This window comes from Amphiprion ocellaris, chromosome 7 (assembly GCF_022539595.1).
Source record: "Amphiprion ocellaris isolate individual 3 ecotype Okinawa chromosome 7, ASM2253959v1, whole genome shotgun sequence".
Lineage (NCBI taxonomy): Eukaryota > Metazoa > Chordata > Actinopteri > Pomacentridae > Amphiprion > Amphiprion ocellaris.
In genome coordinates this window covers 26,403,768-26,420,809 of record NC_072772.1, presented here as the reverse complement: position 1 = coordinate 26,420,809, position 17,042 = coordinate 26,403,768, and the positions used below count along the sequence as shown (strand labels likewise).

General features: G+C 41.3%; 1 protein-coding gene across 8 annotated transcripts in view; it reads right to left on the bottom strand.

Moving 5' to 3' along the window:
- Window positions 1-16,063, bottom strand: part of nlrx1 (NLR family member X1) — a 35,163-nt gene extending 19,100 nt beyond the window's left edge. Inside the window, exons 1-5 of one of the 8 annotated variants that reach the window (XM_035946381.2) lie at window positions 15,922-15,973; window positions 14,315-14,368; window positions 14,182-14,233; window positions 12,530-12,642; window positions 1,615-2,005 (exon numbers count right to left, since the gene is read on the bottom strand). In XM_035946381.2, coding sequence (XP_035802274.1) covers window positions 1,615-1,910 — 296 coding nt within the window. In that variant the 5' untranslated portion in view covers window positions 1,911-2,005; window positions 12,530-12,642; window positions 14,182-14,233; window positions 14,315-14,368; window positions 15,922-15,973. Of the gene's footprint in view, window positions 1-1,614; window positions 2,006-12,529; window positions 12,643-14,181; window positions 14,234-14,314; window positions 14,369-15,916 lie in introns of all 8 variants that reach the window. The other 7 variants (XM_035946387.2, XM_035946380.2, XM_023266172.3 and 4 more) reach the window with 7 other exon arrangements.
- Window positions 16,064-17,042: the final 979 nt, after the last annotated feature.

Sequence of the window (17,042 nt, the reverse complement as noted above, 5' to 3'; positions counted from 1 at the left end):
AGTACGTGACCGATCGAGTACGCTGGTGTTCCGACTGCACATGAACGATACGTTCTCCCGTTCTCAGGAGTCTGTACTTCGGAGTCTGAACGGCCAGTGCATATACCATAGGTATATACAGAAGATCATTATTATTATTATTATTTATATCTATGGCATATACAGTCTATGGGGCCAGCACAATTTCAGTATTGTTGTACGCCGCGAAAAACAGGCCGACGTTAAAACAATAGTTCAGTTAATTAGTTCCGTGTTGAAGGACCTTTTCCTCCCAGTCTCCCGCGCCCCCCCTGACATGCCTCTGCGCCCCCCCAGGGGGGCGTGCCCCACTATTTGAGAAACACTGCTCTAAAGCAACAAAAGTAATCCATGAAAGCAGTTATAATCACAATGTTGTCAAAAATGTGTTTTGTATTTTATGTATATTTTATCTATGCACGTTTCCCATTCATATTTTCCATTCTGGTACACACTCCTAGTACAAATGGGTGGACATTTCAATAAGTCTTCATAAAGAAAATTTCCTTCCCGTAATGTGTCCCACATTTTAATGTATGTCACTAAAGTAACAGTAACAATACTTTTTTTTCTAATTTTCAGATTCTTGTGGTTTGATCCTTCAGATTATTTACTGCAGCACAAACTGCTAAAAACTTAAAGTTGGCTATTGTTACTGTTGCAGAGCACATACATCCTTTCATGGCAGAGATTCCCCAATGGAATTTGCCTCTCTCAGCAAGGATAATGACTCCTGCCACACTGCAAACACTATTCAGGAATGGTCTGAAGATCATGACAAAAAAGTCAAGGTGTTTACTTGGCCTTCGAATTCCCAAGATGTGAATCAGAATGATCATCAGTGGAATGTTCAGGAAAACAAGTCCTAATCATGAAGGTTCCATTGTGCAGTTTTAAGGACTTACAGGATCTGCTTCTACCACTTCAGTGCATGATACCACACAGCATCTTCAGAGGTGTGTTCAGTTAAGGTGCGTGTCCGCTAGATGCGATTTTCCTGCACCGCAACCGGACCAGCATGCCACGTGGTGTGTTTCCAGTTGTGATCCAGTGTGTTTACCCGGAGTGGGCCGCAGCTCATTTGCATAAAGTAAACTCGACTTCTACTTTATGCAAATTCGATGCGGCGTGCGGCGATCCCACACATCGTGAAACTGTCCTCAAACGTCTAAACTAGCCATCAGTGACCTAAAACGAGGACAGATTCAGCTGCTGCACGGCTTATTTCTCGCCTCAAAAGCTTTCAGAAATACTTTTTGCTGAAGTGTTTTCCAAATAAAAGGGAAAGTTTGCGGCTGAGCTGCTGTGTTTATCCGACTCGGCTGCCAGACGATCAAGCTGAAAGCTCGGTCATGTGACCACGTAATGGCCCGCTCTTGCTCGAGTGCTGTCATGTGACAATGTTGTGGCCTGCTAGTGACCGCCTGCCATCTGTGCGAATTTCAGATGCTGTGCGTTGCCGTGCGGGAAAATCGCATCTAGTGGACACGCACCTTCAGTCTGGATGGGAGGGACCAACACAATGTTAGGCAGAAGGTTTTAATGTTGTAGTGGATGTGACATTGGGAGAGAAGACAGAAGAAAATATTATCTTACTTTGACAGCTGGTTAAGATCCTCACAAGAGAATGGAACTAGAAGCTTGAAGTTAGCTAGAGTGGTCCCAGTGCACCAATCCAGCACTAGCTTTCGGATCACCGTACTTTTTCCTGTTCCCACTGCCCCATAGAGCAGCACATTGATCCCGCGATCCTCACTCCAGGCATCAGTAGGCTCAAACAGCTGTTCCACAGTCACGGAGGGGAACGAGGAGTTCTGGGTTTGCAGGCAGGGGCTGAGCAGTCCTAACCTCTCCTCGGGATTTCTTTCCAAGATCAGTGGATCCACATGCATGGTCTCAGGGCTAAAGTAACCTCCAAATTGTTTCTCCTCCTGGGGAAGGTGACTGAACCATAGGAAGAGCTTCCTTTTGTGAATATCTATGGGGTCTACAAGAGAGGAAAAGCGGGTTTATCTATGCATTCTATGCATCTATTTAGATATTCTTTGACACAATTAAAAAGATTAAACATACCCATCTAGACGGGCTTAGTTACTTATTCTAAAACAGAATGATCCAAATCAGTGTTTTACCCTGATATGCTGATATCATGACTTTTGTTGTCTATCCATCTATTTATCCATCTATCAATCCATTTATCCATCCATTCATCTCACTTAGCAATTCTCATAACCTAACATAAAGAGCCTGTTAATATAATATTAATAGAAATATACAGGTGTCTACATCTATGGTCATCACCACCTTACTCACCATTACGTAAGCTAAAGTAACTATCAGATAACAAAACAAGCTTTACACAAGCAGTAACCCCCAGGGCTCAGAAAAGAAGCTAACATTTTACTGCCAAGAACTGCAGTTCTTCAAATGTCACTTGTGGTTGGCTCTAAAAGCAAGTAAATCCCCACAGACCACAGACTGTGAAAATATCCAACTTTACGGCAGAGATAAACGAAATGAAGTACAGTGCTTAACAAATTCATTAGATCACCACCTAGTGTAACGTGTTTGCCACCGCTGCCTTAAACTAACGGTACTGCTGATTACCAAAATATTTTTTTAGGTTTCTGGATTGGTTAATCTGCTAGTATGTGAGATGAACTTTACTGTCGCGAAGGAAATTTGTCTTGGGCTCAAAGTGCCGGGAGCAGCTGCACATACATAACAAATACATAACAAGCACAGAACAACCATCCATGACACATCAGTCAACAAAAACTGCTTCAAAACGCATTGCACAGAATAGAATTGCACATGACATATGAGCGAATGGCACAGGGTAGAATACAATAAAATAAATAGAACTCTAAATCAGATCACAAGAGTGGGTGCAATAAATGAAAAAAAAATTCAACCTAAAAAAGAGAAAAGGTAAGAAGATGAAATGGATAAAAAAATAAGATGTTAAGATAATAAGATAGATTGATTAGAGGTATCTAAGCTGTTTATTTAAGAATGTTATGGATGAGAGGAAATAAGAGTTTAAAACAATTACTTTTGTCACTGCTGGCAATGAAGCATTGATGGCAAGAGCTCACATTCTCAGTGGACGATGTGCGTTGAGTCTCTGAGGATCATGTGTGCCTGTTTTATTGTTTTTGCATTGTAGATGGAAGAGACAGCTGTCCTTTGTGCCCTATAATTTTCATTGCAGTTTTTACCAAAGTTGATGATGAGGTGAGTCATACTGATAACAGCATCATTTGTACTCCTGCCCTGCTTATAGGCAAATTGGAGAGGGTCCATGCCAGCAGCCTCAGCCTTCAGCATATTGACTATGATTTTTTTCAAAGCATTTCATAACAACAGATGTTAGAGCTATTTGTCTGTAGTCATTGTTAGTAGATGGATAAGATACTTTTGGTACAGAAGTACTTTTTCCAGACAGCGGGTACAGTGCAACAGTTCAGGGATTTCTGAAAGATGGAGCATAACGCAGATCACTCAGAGGAACATTTTCTTAACAGGAAAGGGGACAAGCCATCAGGCCGCTTAGATTTGTTGTTACACACTTTGCTAAAAATATTTTAAACTTGGTGTGGTTCAATTTTCAGCCATTCAGAGGAGCCGGTGTGGATTGTCTCTAGGGTCTCAGTTCCCTCTTTGGAGAAGTCTTCTGTCTCAAACCTGAGAAAGTAGTCATTCAGCTTGTTAACTTTGGCTATATCATCCAATGTGATGATCTGTTTCCTCAGAGTTCATGTTTGTGATGTTCTTCATGCAGTCCCATAAACTCTTACTGTCCCCAGAGCTGAAGCTCTGTTCAATATAAGACTGATGTTGGTCTCTGGATTTTTTCAATAGATGATTAAGTTCTTTGTGCTGAAGCCACACCCACGTGGTACATTATAAAAGCCAGGTTCTTTGTATTTATACAAGTCTTAACCTCTTTGGTAATATGTGCTTGTTGTTGGGAAAGTGTAGAACATCTTTTTTTAGGAACTACATTGTCAACACAAAAATGCATGTAGTCAGTAATTGCCACAGTAGCTTCATCAAGCTCTAAGTTGTGGAAAATATTCCAGTCGCTGCATGACAGACAGCCTCTGAGTGTCTCCACACTGTCCTGATTCCACTGCAGCACACCTTTACACTGAGGACTGCTGGATTTAAAAACAGTTTTGTATCTTGGCATGAGGAAAACCTTGGAGTGGTCACAGATGGAGAGAGCGGGCAGAGCCTTAGCTCGAAAAGCATGCTTAATATTGCCATAACATTTGTCCAGTACTTTGCCATTCCTTGTGCTACATTTAACATATTGATAAAAGCTCAGTAAAGCCCATGCAAGTTTACACTGATTAAAATCACCCTGATAGGGACATAGGATTGGGGTGTGCACAACTTCAGCTAGCAGATTTGCAGCTGTTTTAGCATTTCCCCCTGGGAAAGCATGTAGCATAGATAATAATGTTACCAATCTCACAAAGAAGATCAAATGGTCTTATTGAGATGCATAGTACTTCTAAATTAGGCTCACATAGGGTTTTTCTGAGAGTGAATCATTTGCACCAGATGTTACTCAAACACAAATGCCCCCTATTCTGCTTTTCATCAATAGAACAGAATAGAATAGAATATGCTTTATTGTCATTATACAGTGTATAACGAGATTGGAAAGCTTCTCCTTTTCAGTGCAAAGAATCTTAAAGATAGTGCAAAACAGTCTATTTACAAATGTACAGTATAAATAACAGGGTGCATATAAATAGAGTGAATGAGGAAGTGGTGTATATTGCAAATTTCACATTATATTGTTTGCTGGGTGTGAGACATGAGACGTGAGAGTTCAGGGTGGTGATGGCTCTCGGAAAGAAGCTGTTTTTAAGTCTGTTTGTCCTCGCTTTAATACATCTGTAGTGCCTTCCATAGGGCAACAGATCAAAAAGCTGAGAACCGGGATGTGAACTGTCCTTGATGATGTTCTGAGCTCTGCTGAGGCACTGGGTGGAGTAGATGGAGGGGAGAGGGCAGCCAACAATCCTCTGTGCTGCTTTGACTGTCCTCTGAACCTCGCTCTGTCTGCCTCAGTGCAGCTCCCGTACCAGGTGGAAACACAGTACGTCAGCAGGCTCTCTATGGATGAGCGGTAGAAGGCCAGCAGCAGCTTCCTGTCCAGGTTGTTCTTCCTGAGGACTCTCAGGAAGTGGAGTCCATCCTATCTACTCACATACAGGAGAAGCCTTCCAGCTCCACCAAGGAGTCTGGTATGTCTTTGCAGAGCCAGGAGTCAGTGAGCTACAGGATGGATGAGTCACTATACTTCTAGTGGTACCTTCTGTTTGTGTGTAGCTCCTCTATTTTGTTCCGCAGTGACCTTAGGTTGATCAGGATGATTGAAGGCAACGATGGTATGTTGCACCTTCAGCGGAGCCATTCTCAAATACCTCCTCTCCTTCCTCTTTTTGCCAGCGACGGTGTAGGCTGTTCACCAGTTCACCTCTGAGTGCCTCTGGTAGACCCACTGGCGCCTTGTACCCCTTGTGTCGAAGCACAAGCAGCCTCTCTGGAGTACAACCGTTGTGTCTCTGTACCTGTCAATCATGGTGTGGGCCAGCTCTTGCATAGTAGTTCAACGACTACCATGAAAAGTATTAGTATGTACACCAGAGCTGCCATAGCTCCATGAGCACCACTGTCTGAGGGATGGCTAATCCTTGTTGAGGCCAACAGTTAGCAGAGTCAGCAGCTAACAACACAGACCCAGCCAGCACAGTTCGGCTAATCCTCAGCTTCAGATGCAAAGTCTGCAAAGTCCTTAAAGCAAGTAGCACAGTAGCAAGATACACAGATATACAAGCTGCACGAGTCATAGACACTAAAAACAGATATAAAAAACAACGTTGCAGCAGTAGGACTATAGCCTGGGTGGCCAGCAGAGCGGCGTCACTGGAAGTGCAAGCTCTTTAATCATAAATAAATCAAATTATATCTTTAATGATAAAACATAATTATTGCTATAATCCATGAATTGTCAAATTTACTGTTTTCCAAAAAAGCAGGAAATACAGTTATCATATTTTCATTGAGGGGCCAAATTACAGTTAATTGTTTGCATTCCTGAACAGAAAAATGTGTTTTAGTGGCTATATGTTATTCTTGATTGATTTCTGTCTTCTCAGAGAATTCCAGTGTGCTGGAGCAAATTTGGGTATAAAAACACGAATTCTGTTTGAAATTCTTCACTCCTGTTCAAAATGATGAAGCGTAGGGAACTTACAGAGAAAGACAGAGTTTGAACTAAAGCATTTCATGATGTTGGATGGTCTTTGGGACAAATAGGGCAAGACATAAAGTGTTCTCACAATGTGGTCAGTATACCTTGGACTCAATTGCAGAGACTGCTCCTTACAAAACACGCCAAGGAAGAGGCCATAAACGAAAGCTAACTGAAGCAGATGTCAGGCACCTTAAGATTTTAAGTACTACAGACAGAAGGAAGACCACTGCTGATCTTCAGGCAGAGACTGATGCTTCTAGATCAGAATCCGAGAAAGTTTCCACTATGACCATCAGGAAACGACTGAAGGAACAAGGCTTAAATTGAAGAATAGCTGCTAAGAGGCCATTATTGAGGACTGCAAACATCTAAAAATGCTTTAAATTTGCCAGGGAGCACAAACACTGGACTGTAGATGACTGGAAGAAGGTACTCTGGATGGATGAGTCCAAGTTTGAACTCTACGGTCAGCATCATCATGTTTATGTTGACACAAAAGCTGGAGAACATTTTGATGCTAGATGCATTGCACCCACAGTGAAACACAGTGGAGATTCCATTATGGTATGGGGTTCCATTTGTGGAAATGGCATGGACAAGAAGGTCTGCCACAACATCTTTGTGCCTTTCTGGATTGAACCTGATTGGTCATGGGTTCATATAACAAGAAGACAATGACACCAAGCATAATTCAAAGTTGTGCAGAGACTACTGGCCCAAGACAAGAAAAGCACTCAGAAAGCGCAGTACTTCGCCAAGGCTGCTCAGTCGTTGCATGATTTCTGACGGAATAATCCGGATAGGTCCGCAGTGGTGGACGGTATGGATTGCCATTATGTGATCGTCAGCTGTAGCGTTCACTTGTTGTCATAGTTACAGTGTATGTGACACTGCAGTGCCACTATCTCGCAATGATACAGAAATCTATTTAAAAAAAATTGTGGATTCAGACTGAAAGCCGCATGGCTGCCAAAATCTAATCAGGTGGTCCTGGTGTCATAGTTACAGTGTATGCGACACTGCAGTGCCGTTATCTCGCAATGATACAGAAATCTATAAAAAAAAATTGTGGATTCAGACTGAAAGCCGCATCGCTGCCAAAATCTAATCAGGTAGTCCTGGTGTCATTTCTGACCTTCTGTGAAAATTTCATTCCATTCATTCCTGCGTTCCACTAGCATGGCATGGCATGGCATGGCATGGTGAGGGTTGTGTTCGTTGATTTTGCCAGCACCTTTAATACATTTAAGCCATCCTAAGTGCAGCAGAAACAAACCAACATGGATGTTCAACCCCACCTGGTGTTATGGATAACTGACTACCTCACTGGCAGACCTCAGTTTGTCAGACTGGGAGGAGCATCTTCTGATTTGGTCGTCAGTAGCACAGGAGCACCTCAGGGGACTGTTCTGGCCCCTCTCCTCTTCACCCTGTACACATCCAACTTTCGTTGCAACTCTGAGCTGGTACTCATGCAGAAGTTTTCTGATGACACTGCCATGGTGGGTTATTTTGGGGGGGGGGGGGGGGATTAAGAGGGAGTACAGGAGGGCAACTGAAGATTTTGTTGTCTGGTGTAGTCTCAATCACCTGCAACTCAACCCCTCAAAAACCCGGGAGACCCGGGGTACTGGACTTCAGAAGATCACCTGTCTCTCTACAACTGGTATTCATTCTAGGGGCTGAGGCTGGCATCATCAGCTCATACAAATACCTGGGGCTGCACCTGGACAACAAGTTGGACTGGTCTACACACAGAGACTATGTCTATAGCAGGGTCAGAGTTGGCTCTATTTCCTGAGGAAATTGGCATTCTTTAGCAGCTGCTGCAAACTGCTAAGGATGTTCTCCCAGTCCGTGGTGGCCAGTTGCTCCTTCTATGCTGGTGGTGTGCTGGAGCGGCAGCAGCAAGAAGGAGGACTGTGTCACTGAGTCTAAATGTCTGAACTGCACAGCCTATCCACAGGGGTTCCTCAAGGGTCAGTGCTTGGTCCTCTCCTCTTCTCAATATACGTAACCTCACTTGGTGCAATAATCCACTCCCATGGTTTCTCAGCATCCGCTGACCTCGCTCCGTCAGTTTACGTGGCCTACCACTTCGTGGCTGAGTTGCTGTCGTTCCCACACACTTTCACTTTCTTATAATACAGCAGACAGTTGACTGTGGAATATTTAGGAGCGAGGAAATTTCACGACTGGATTTGTTGCATAGGTGGCATCCTATCACAATTCCACGCTGGAATTCACTGAGCTCCTGAGAGCGACCCATTCTTTCACAAATGTTTGTAAAACCAGTCTGCATGCCTAGGTGCTTGATTTTATACACCTGTGGCCATGGAAGTGATTGGAACACCTGATTCTGATTATCTGGATGGGTGAGCGAATACTTTTGGCAATATAGTGTGTGTGTGTATATATATATACATATATATATATATATATATATATATATATATATACACATGTACATATATATATATACACATGTACATATATACACATATATACATATATATATATATATATATATATATATATATATATATATATATATATATATATAAAATTGGTAGCATTAAGCTAATATCTACATGCCATGAGGTAACTGCTGACAGCATTTAATGAGCTTGTTCACATTTTTTTTTTTTGACATTCAGTCTTTAAAAAGCTATTTTCAACAGGCCATTCAATAAATAGGTTGTAAAAGTAAAATCTGCAGTCATGTGTCATTTGTTTAAGCCACCATGGCTCCCGAAGAGCCTGTCGCCGCTGCTGAAGAAAATACTACAGGAAGCAGGCAATATACTATACACAAAACACATCCAACATACCAGAGATAATAGATAAAAAGACTGGTAAAATTTGAGATTAAAAAGCATATGTTATCCTTACAAAAGTGCGAGGTGACAAATACATAAATAACTTGAACTTGTTGTATGGCTCTTATCCAGGTTGTTTTCTCCTGACTATATCCTTGCTTGTGTTGTATCTACTCTCAGATGTACGTCGCTTTGGATAAAATTGGAGTTATAGGAATCGTTGGAATGATGATATACATGATCTTTACAAGCGTATGGAAACTTTTGTTCATGGCTATATCTACTGCCAAGATGGCAACGGCTGAAGCCATCAAACTGAGTTGAACAGTAGTTTGGAAATCCTATAGGTGGCATTGTGGAGGGTTCTTCCATCTTTATATAAGGTCAATGGTTTTACATTTTTGTTCGAGTAATAATTCAATAACATGCCAAAACTCATCACCTGTGTCTCTGAGCATTTTCAGTTCAGTTCAGTTCAGTGAACTGTGTCTCTGAGCATGTTGTAAATTTGGGTTTGGAAGTGAACATAAAAATGTTAAAGTGCGTTGATGCTCCTGCGAACATGGGGCCGTATGACAGAAGGTAGCCAATGCACCAGCACCTGTAGATGCTTCTCCAATCAATACATGCTTTCACACGAACATGTTTATCAGATTATCTCTCGCAAAAATAGGAATTTCTCAGGTGACTCCCTGCATAGATCAATTTCTCAATAATGTGACCTAAAATATAAATGTGCAAAAATTTTGCTATAAATGTGATTAAAAAGTAAACTGTAAAGCTTGCCAAAACTGTAAACAATTTGTTAACTTCAGTCTTTGCTTTAACTATGTCTTTTTATGAATTAGTCAGAAATTTTATATAACCAAGGCATTTGACAGTATTTTGGGATGAAACTTGTATTTTTATGTAAATCAAGTATCAGCCTGAAAAACAGATACAGATGGATGACAAAAACATAAAGTGGGCCACCATGCACCAGAAAGCAGTGATACGTGATACCTATTTTACAGAACAGTTGTCAGCTGGAGAACTATTCTTCACATGCCAACACTGAAATCCTGTGTGTTTGTGTGTATGTAAGAGAGAAAAAAGATATTGAAAAAACAGCAAAAGGTCTGATGATCAATGTTTAATTCAGAGTTTTTTTTTTTTGTTGTGTGTCTTTTGCACTAAATACCAATCTCTTTTGTTTTTCCCATTGTCCTCTTGTGAATCACAGCAAATATGGCCCTGGGGTCATTAAGTGGTCTGAGTCAATCTTACTATGTCAAACACCAAAGCCTTTCCTTATTTTGGGAAGTTTATTGCTCATCTGGCCAGTGTTCAGCCTGAAAGTTTTGTGTAAAAGCCCAAAATTTCGCAAGGCCTGGGTCTGTCTCTATATATGAGTGTTCCCTTCCTCCCTGATATCGGTCTGAAAAGTTTTATTCGAACTACCTGCCAGCGCATATGTATAATTCAATCAAACGTCTGCTGCGTTTCAAAGATAAACTAAGGATATTGAGCAAGTTCTGGTCTTTGACAGTCTTTCATACATTGTGTAGTAAGGTTTATACAAACTGTTTTGAGAAATGCATTTATGTTTTTGCGAAGGCTACGGAAGTCGTGAAAATTGTATGAGTATGACAGAGAAAAATTGTATTTTGTCACCTGTCTGTATGTGGCATTTGTCAAAAACCAAAAAGCTGAAAAATGCTGTGAGTTGTGATTATTTAATTGTGGATACACATTTTTGTCCTGGAAACATACATACATTTAGAGGGGCCTCTTCACAGGAGCAATAAGCACAGGGCAGATGCATCATTGCAATGAATGGCAATTATCTATGGTTAAATATCTATGAGGGACAATTACTGTTTTTTAGATGTCACAAACCTCCTCTCAAGCCACAGACAACATATTGTGCAATATTCTGACTGAGCAATGGAAATGTTTTGTAGATTGATAATGACGTGGAATTGTTGGAGGGCTGTATTAAAAAGTAGGCAATTATCAGGTTTGCAGCATAAATATACACCGATCAGCCACAACATTCTGACCACTAACAGGTGAAACTTTGATTCCTGACATTCATGTGGATGTTTGACATGTACCACCCACATAAACATTGCAGGTCAAGCAACCCCCCAAATCCCCACCCTTATGGCAACAGCAGTCCTTGCTGCCAGTTACAGGACAATGCACTCCGACACATCACAAAAACTGCCCGGCCCGGGGAACACGACAGAGCTAAGCTGTTCACCCAGGTTCCACACTCCTCAGATCCAAATCTTACTGAGCCTCTGTGGGATGTGGCAGGATAAGCCTGATCTAGGTAGATCCCACCCTGCAACACATAGGACCCACAGAATTCACTGCCACCATCCCAGTGCCACAGGACATCCCCAGAGGTCCTGTGTTCATGTCCCATTGGGTCAGAGGAGTTTTAGCAGCATGAAGGGGACCAACACAATATTAGGCAGGCGGTCAAAATGTTATGCCTGATCAGTATCTATTGTTTAGCTAGTTGTGTAGGGACGTTTACTTAAAGGTATTCTGGTAACCTAATATCTGATATTAACTGTGGCCTCTTACTGCAGGAAACAGTCACTTTTGCATGTGTGATGACATGAAGTAAAGTTCTGTTTAAACAGATTTACCCATTTTAAATTCCCCTCATTTAAAAAGAAAATCAGTCACAAGATTAGCAAATGATGAAAAATGGTTGAAAGCACTTGAATCTACAAAATGACTTGACTTCAAGCACTACAATCAATGATGCACCACTGTTTTTAAAAACGTACAACTGAACTGACCACTTCTATTACTCCAACTACTAATAACTGTCTCATGCAGCCGAGGATACTACTTTTTTTAAACAATCATTATTACAGCTTCTGTCAAAGCAATTACTGACTGCACTGTTCCCTTATCTATTTTCCATGAGGCTATAAAAGATGACTGCAAATTGTACCATGCCTGTTACAAGTTCTGTCACTTGTACTGTTTCTGCTGTCATTAATGCAGCTAGTGGCAGCTAAGAGCACTGCACCAATTTGAAATGTCACATGTTACATCAGTTTACCTTCCTTCTATACTCAGCCAGTGAAAAAACACTTACAATATCATCTGTGGCCCACCTGTGCTTAGAAAAAGGCAGGGAGGCTTTAATCTAATATGCATCAAAAGAATTGTGGGATTCACTGTTATATCTCCACCTCTGCTGCCACACTGTGATTATTCTTTTTTAATTGTTTCTTATTGGTCTGCCAATGCTATTGGAAAACAAAATTGCTGGAGTTCCCTTTTATTCACAATGAAGGTTATCATTTCTGCTGCTACAACTACTAGCACTTGACTGCTGTAGATATGCTAAAGAAAGTAATATGTTGCTGTGTCAAAAGGCAATAAAGATTTAAACTGAGTTGTGCACCTGGTTCTGAAGGGGTGGAGCAGAAGGCTCTGCAGTGAAAGACCGTCGCTGGACATAGGGAAGCCTCCACCCTTCTCTTCCACCTCCACACTGTGAGCAGTTTACTTGGCCTTCTGGAAAAAAATACAAGGCATTACACTGGTTGGTTCAGATAGCATTGCTCACATTCTTAATAAAACACACAAAGACCAGTTGGAAAGGTTATACTAGTCCCACAGTCAACAACTCACTTTCCTCACAATGTGGTCTGTTCAAACAGACTGAATCTGAATCACAGTGAGGACTATTGTGCAGAGAACAGCTGCTATTAAGCTGTTTGCATGTTGTGGCAAGTTTACTTGCTTACCTCCAAGGCATTTTTGCATGTAAGCAAAGTTATGCCTCTGAACCTGACTAAGACCTGTTTAATGTTGCTCTGAGAAAAATTCAGAGGTGGGGAGGGGTTACTGAGAACTTGCCTCCAACACGCATCAAATGGCACACGTGATAGAGCAATTATCACAAAAGCTGAAATATGTAAGTCATTCATGGCTCTGGACCAGCATTTACAGTGGATGTAAAGAATCTACATACTTCACTTAACCCTTTGATGCACAACATGGGTCAAAAGTGACCCAATTCCAATGGAAAATGGGCATCTCCTGACCCACACTGCACATCAAAGGGTTAAAAATGGCAGGTTGTTAAGATGCAAAGGAATACGGTTGCCAAATGAACCAATCACATTAAAATGTTAAATACTAATTAGTATTCACTTGCTATCAATTAAAGTGGCTGATTACCCACAAAAAAAGTAAAGCTAATGACACTTTCCAGGCATCTTCTTGGTAATATTCAAAGACCTTACAAAGCAAGCAGGGGATCTTAGTGTTGAAAAATATCAATTAGGAGAAGGTTACATAATTTTTTTCATTGTCATGGCAATGCAGATTCACACTAATTATTTACTTATTTCAATTAAATTTCTTGTTTCAGAACCCCACACACATACAAGAGCCTTTGTTAAAAAATAAAGGAGCAAAAGGGAACACTTTTGAGTGCATTCTAACCGATGCCCCCTGGTGGCAATAACCTTATTCACCAGTGAAATTATACAGTCCTTCTAATCAACACAAGTTAGATAAAGTAATAGTAATGAAAAAAAGTTTTTTAAAAAAAACCTTGGTCAGACACATAGCATAATGTACATCCTAAATTGCATGACTTTTCATGGATGCTATGGATTTTACAAATATGGCAAACAATACAAAAACCCTACTTTCTGTTTCATTTTGAATAATACACTGCTGAGGATCAGGAGAGATTGTCTCATAATTGCATACTCCAACACCTATTATCAGGACTGTGTCAGCAGTGTGGGCTGCTGCACCTCTGACTACACCCAAAAAAATGTCTTTCATACTAATAGGCTAAAAATATTTGTGTAGTCTCAGACAAGTGGCTGGATTTACACACAAACAGGGTGACATAAACACTAACCAAGCCAGATCTACTCTACAGTCACTCACTAACCAGCAGTGTAAAGCAGCTGGAGAGAACTATGGGAGATGGAAGCAACATGCATGAGATTCATCAAAACTTAAGAAAGGGCCAATGTCTGACTGCGTTATTAAGATAATGTTAGAGGATATGCCATCTAACAAAAAACCTACCTGTCTATCTACCTGTATCTCCCGGTTGATACACAAGAAAACTGCTTTGCATCTGCATCGCAAAAGGTGAGTTAGTCAATGAACATTATGATTGACTTTTAAGCCTTCGTATCAAAAGCAACTCATCACTAACCTGTGTAGTAGGCTCATCCTTCTTTTCTGCTGGGTCTCTGTGTCAGGGAGAGTTCTGTGAACATTTCAAATACATAATCAACCAACTGGTGTGAAAAGGAACTTAAGGGTACCCTGCTGGGTTAGGGTGCTATAAAACTATGTTTTGGTGAGTTGATTGTTGTTTTCTTTATATCTCATGCTTGCACGCATGAATGCTTCCATTTGTGCAAGACTGCAGTGAGATGATGCTATTTCTGCTCAACTTTTAGACAGTTCTACAATTTAATTTAGCAGACGCTTTTATCCAAAGTGACGTACATCTGAGAGTAGATCCAACACAAGCAAGGATGTAGTCAAGAGAAAACAACCTGGATAAGAGCCACAAAACAAGTTCAAGTGTGACAATAGGACCTTGGTGTCTACAGGCAGTACAGACGCATAGGATTTTTTATTTATTTTTTTCAGCTTGTCAAGTGCAAAGGTGTTCAGTGAAGAGCTGGTTTTTAGTCTTTTGTTAAAGACTGAGAGAGATTCTGCAGATTGAACAGAGTTTGGTAAATTGTTCCACCACCGGGGAACCACAGAGGAGAAGAGTCTAGCTATGGCTAGCTGCCAGTAAGGAGTTGCAGTAGTTGATGCATGATATTACAACAGCCTGTACCAGGAGTTGTGCTGCATGTTCAGACAGGAATGGTCTGATCTTTCTGATGTTCTTCAAGACGAATCGACACAACTGAGCAAAAGAGGCCATATGAGCCTTGAGGGTTAGCTGGTCATTGATCATGACACCCAAGTAGATTAGACTTCAGACATACACAATATATTTTTTTGGATTACCTGAACGTTAACAGAACTTTGTTTATTAAATGAAATTAAACACAGTTCCTGTAATGATTTAAGTCAAAATATTGGGATGACACCGACTGACATTTATTGCACTTCGTGTCAAACACTTTAGACAGGAACACCCTCTGGTCTTCTCTTAATCCAAATCCTACACCTGATATATTTGCATTTTGTGATCAGACAGAATTTTTTACAATTTTGCTAAAATATTAGGTGAAAGACTCAAAACAGCAAAATAAATAAATACATAAATTTCAAAGCTACTTATTTTGTATGAAGAGCATAAAAAGTCAAGAACACAGTGTTCAGTTTCCGTTTTTGCTGTTCTGGAGTAATCTTTTTAAGGTAAACCAGCTTCTGCAGACTAGGAGTAGCACAGGCGCATTAGGAGGTCCTGATGGAGAGGACTGACAGGTTGTTGGTCAGAGTAGCAGCTCCAGCAGGGGAGAGGAACTCAGCTCCACACTAGTACAGTACATGGAGCTCCGGCAGGCTGAGGGACGGACAGCGTCCCGGGGAAGACTGACGGTCATGCAGTGTTCTCAGGTACCGTTGCAGCCGGTAGTGGCGACTAAGAACGTTGAACTATTTCTAACAGTTTCCAGGAAACATATGCAAATGTAGCTAAATATTACATTTACAGAACGACTTGTTTGTCATCGTTAAAATACCTCAAATTTGATTTGATTTAGATTTTATCGTACCAGTTAATGAGCTCACTGCTAACTACTGACCTCATGTCGTGTCAGGGAAAACAGAAATCATTCAAACATACCACACCTTGTTGTCTTTGTCTCCGGTCGGTCGCAGTGTCCGGACACTGAGGTTGACTCACGTACTATCGTTCATGGTAAGATCTGTCAGATGTTCCACATTTTCTTCCGCTTCACGTGCGAGAACCTTCCGCTTCAACGTCCGCCTGAACTTTTTCACAATAAAATAGTGCTACATGTAGACACTGTGAACTGCAGACTGCGGTTGCAGTGATTGCTCAGAGTGCAGTCAGAGTAACCTCGAAGGAGGGCAAGGTCGGGGCACAGCCGCCCCTTAAACCTCACTGGTCAACATCTCGGGTCTTATAGGTAAAGTTCAATCACTAAAATCTGGTGTCTTATTTTCTGTGAATGCAACGCTCGAGTCCGAGTGCAAGTGAAAGCAGCATTGATCGCCACGAAAAGACCCCAGAGAGCCCTGGAATCTGTATCTGATGGAGGTGGCACAGACCTGATAAGTGTACTGCGAACCGAGATTAGTGGGTTAGTGAGGTATGTTGATCTTAAAGCCAGAGTTTACTGTCATGAAGGAGGATCTCTTTTAACCTGCCAGATCTCCATGTGGTAACTGATGCTGTGGAGCTGACCTGGTCCAGAGCAGATTATGATCACAATTTCAGATGTAATCGGCTGGAAGAAGCGTCCACCTTTAAACAAAGCGTTTCCTGTTGATTATTTATGACCGATACAGATTCTCAGCTGAGGGAATATGTTATATCTGCAAACCTGTTGAGCTGTATGTTACTAATATCAGTGAATAACGCCCTGTAGTTAGAGTATCACACACTGTATGCGTCATATTGCCATGGAAACCTACATGTATTTAGTTGGTGATGTTTAGCTGGTGATGCAGAAATCGTATAAATATGATTTTATGTTTGGTCCTGATTTGCTGCTCAATCTGTTTACTCTGCTGGTGCTGCAGCTGATAGAACACAGATTAAAACATTGATTATTCTACTGGTATTTATGTTCATCACACCACAAACTGCCATCTTCAGAAGTTCTCTGACAACTCCACCATCGTCGGCCTCATCACTGACAGAGATGAGTAGGAGTACAGAGAACTCAACCTGGACTTTGTGAACTGGTGCCTGCAGACCTGCCTCCAGATCAACACAGGGGAAA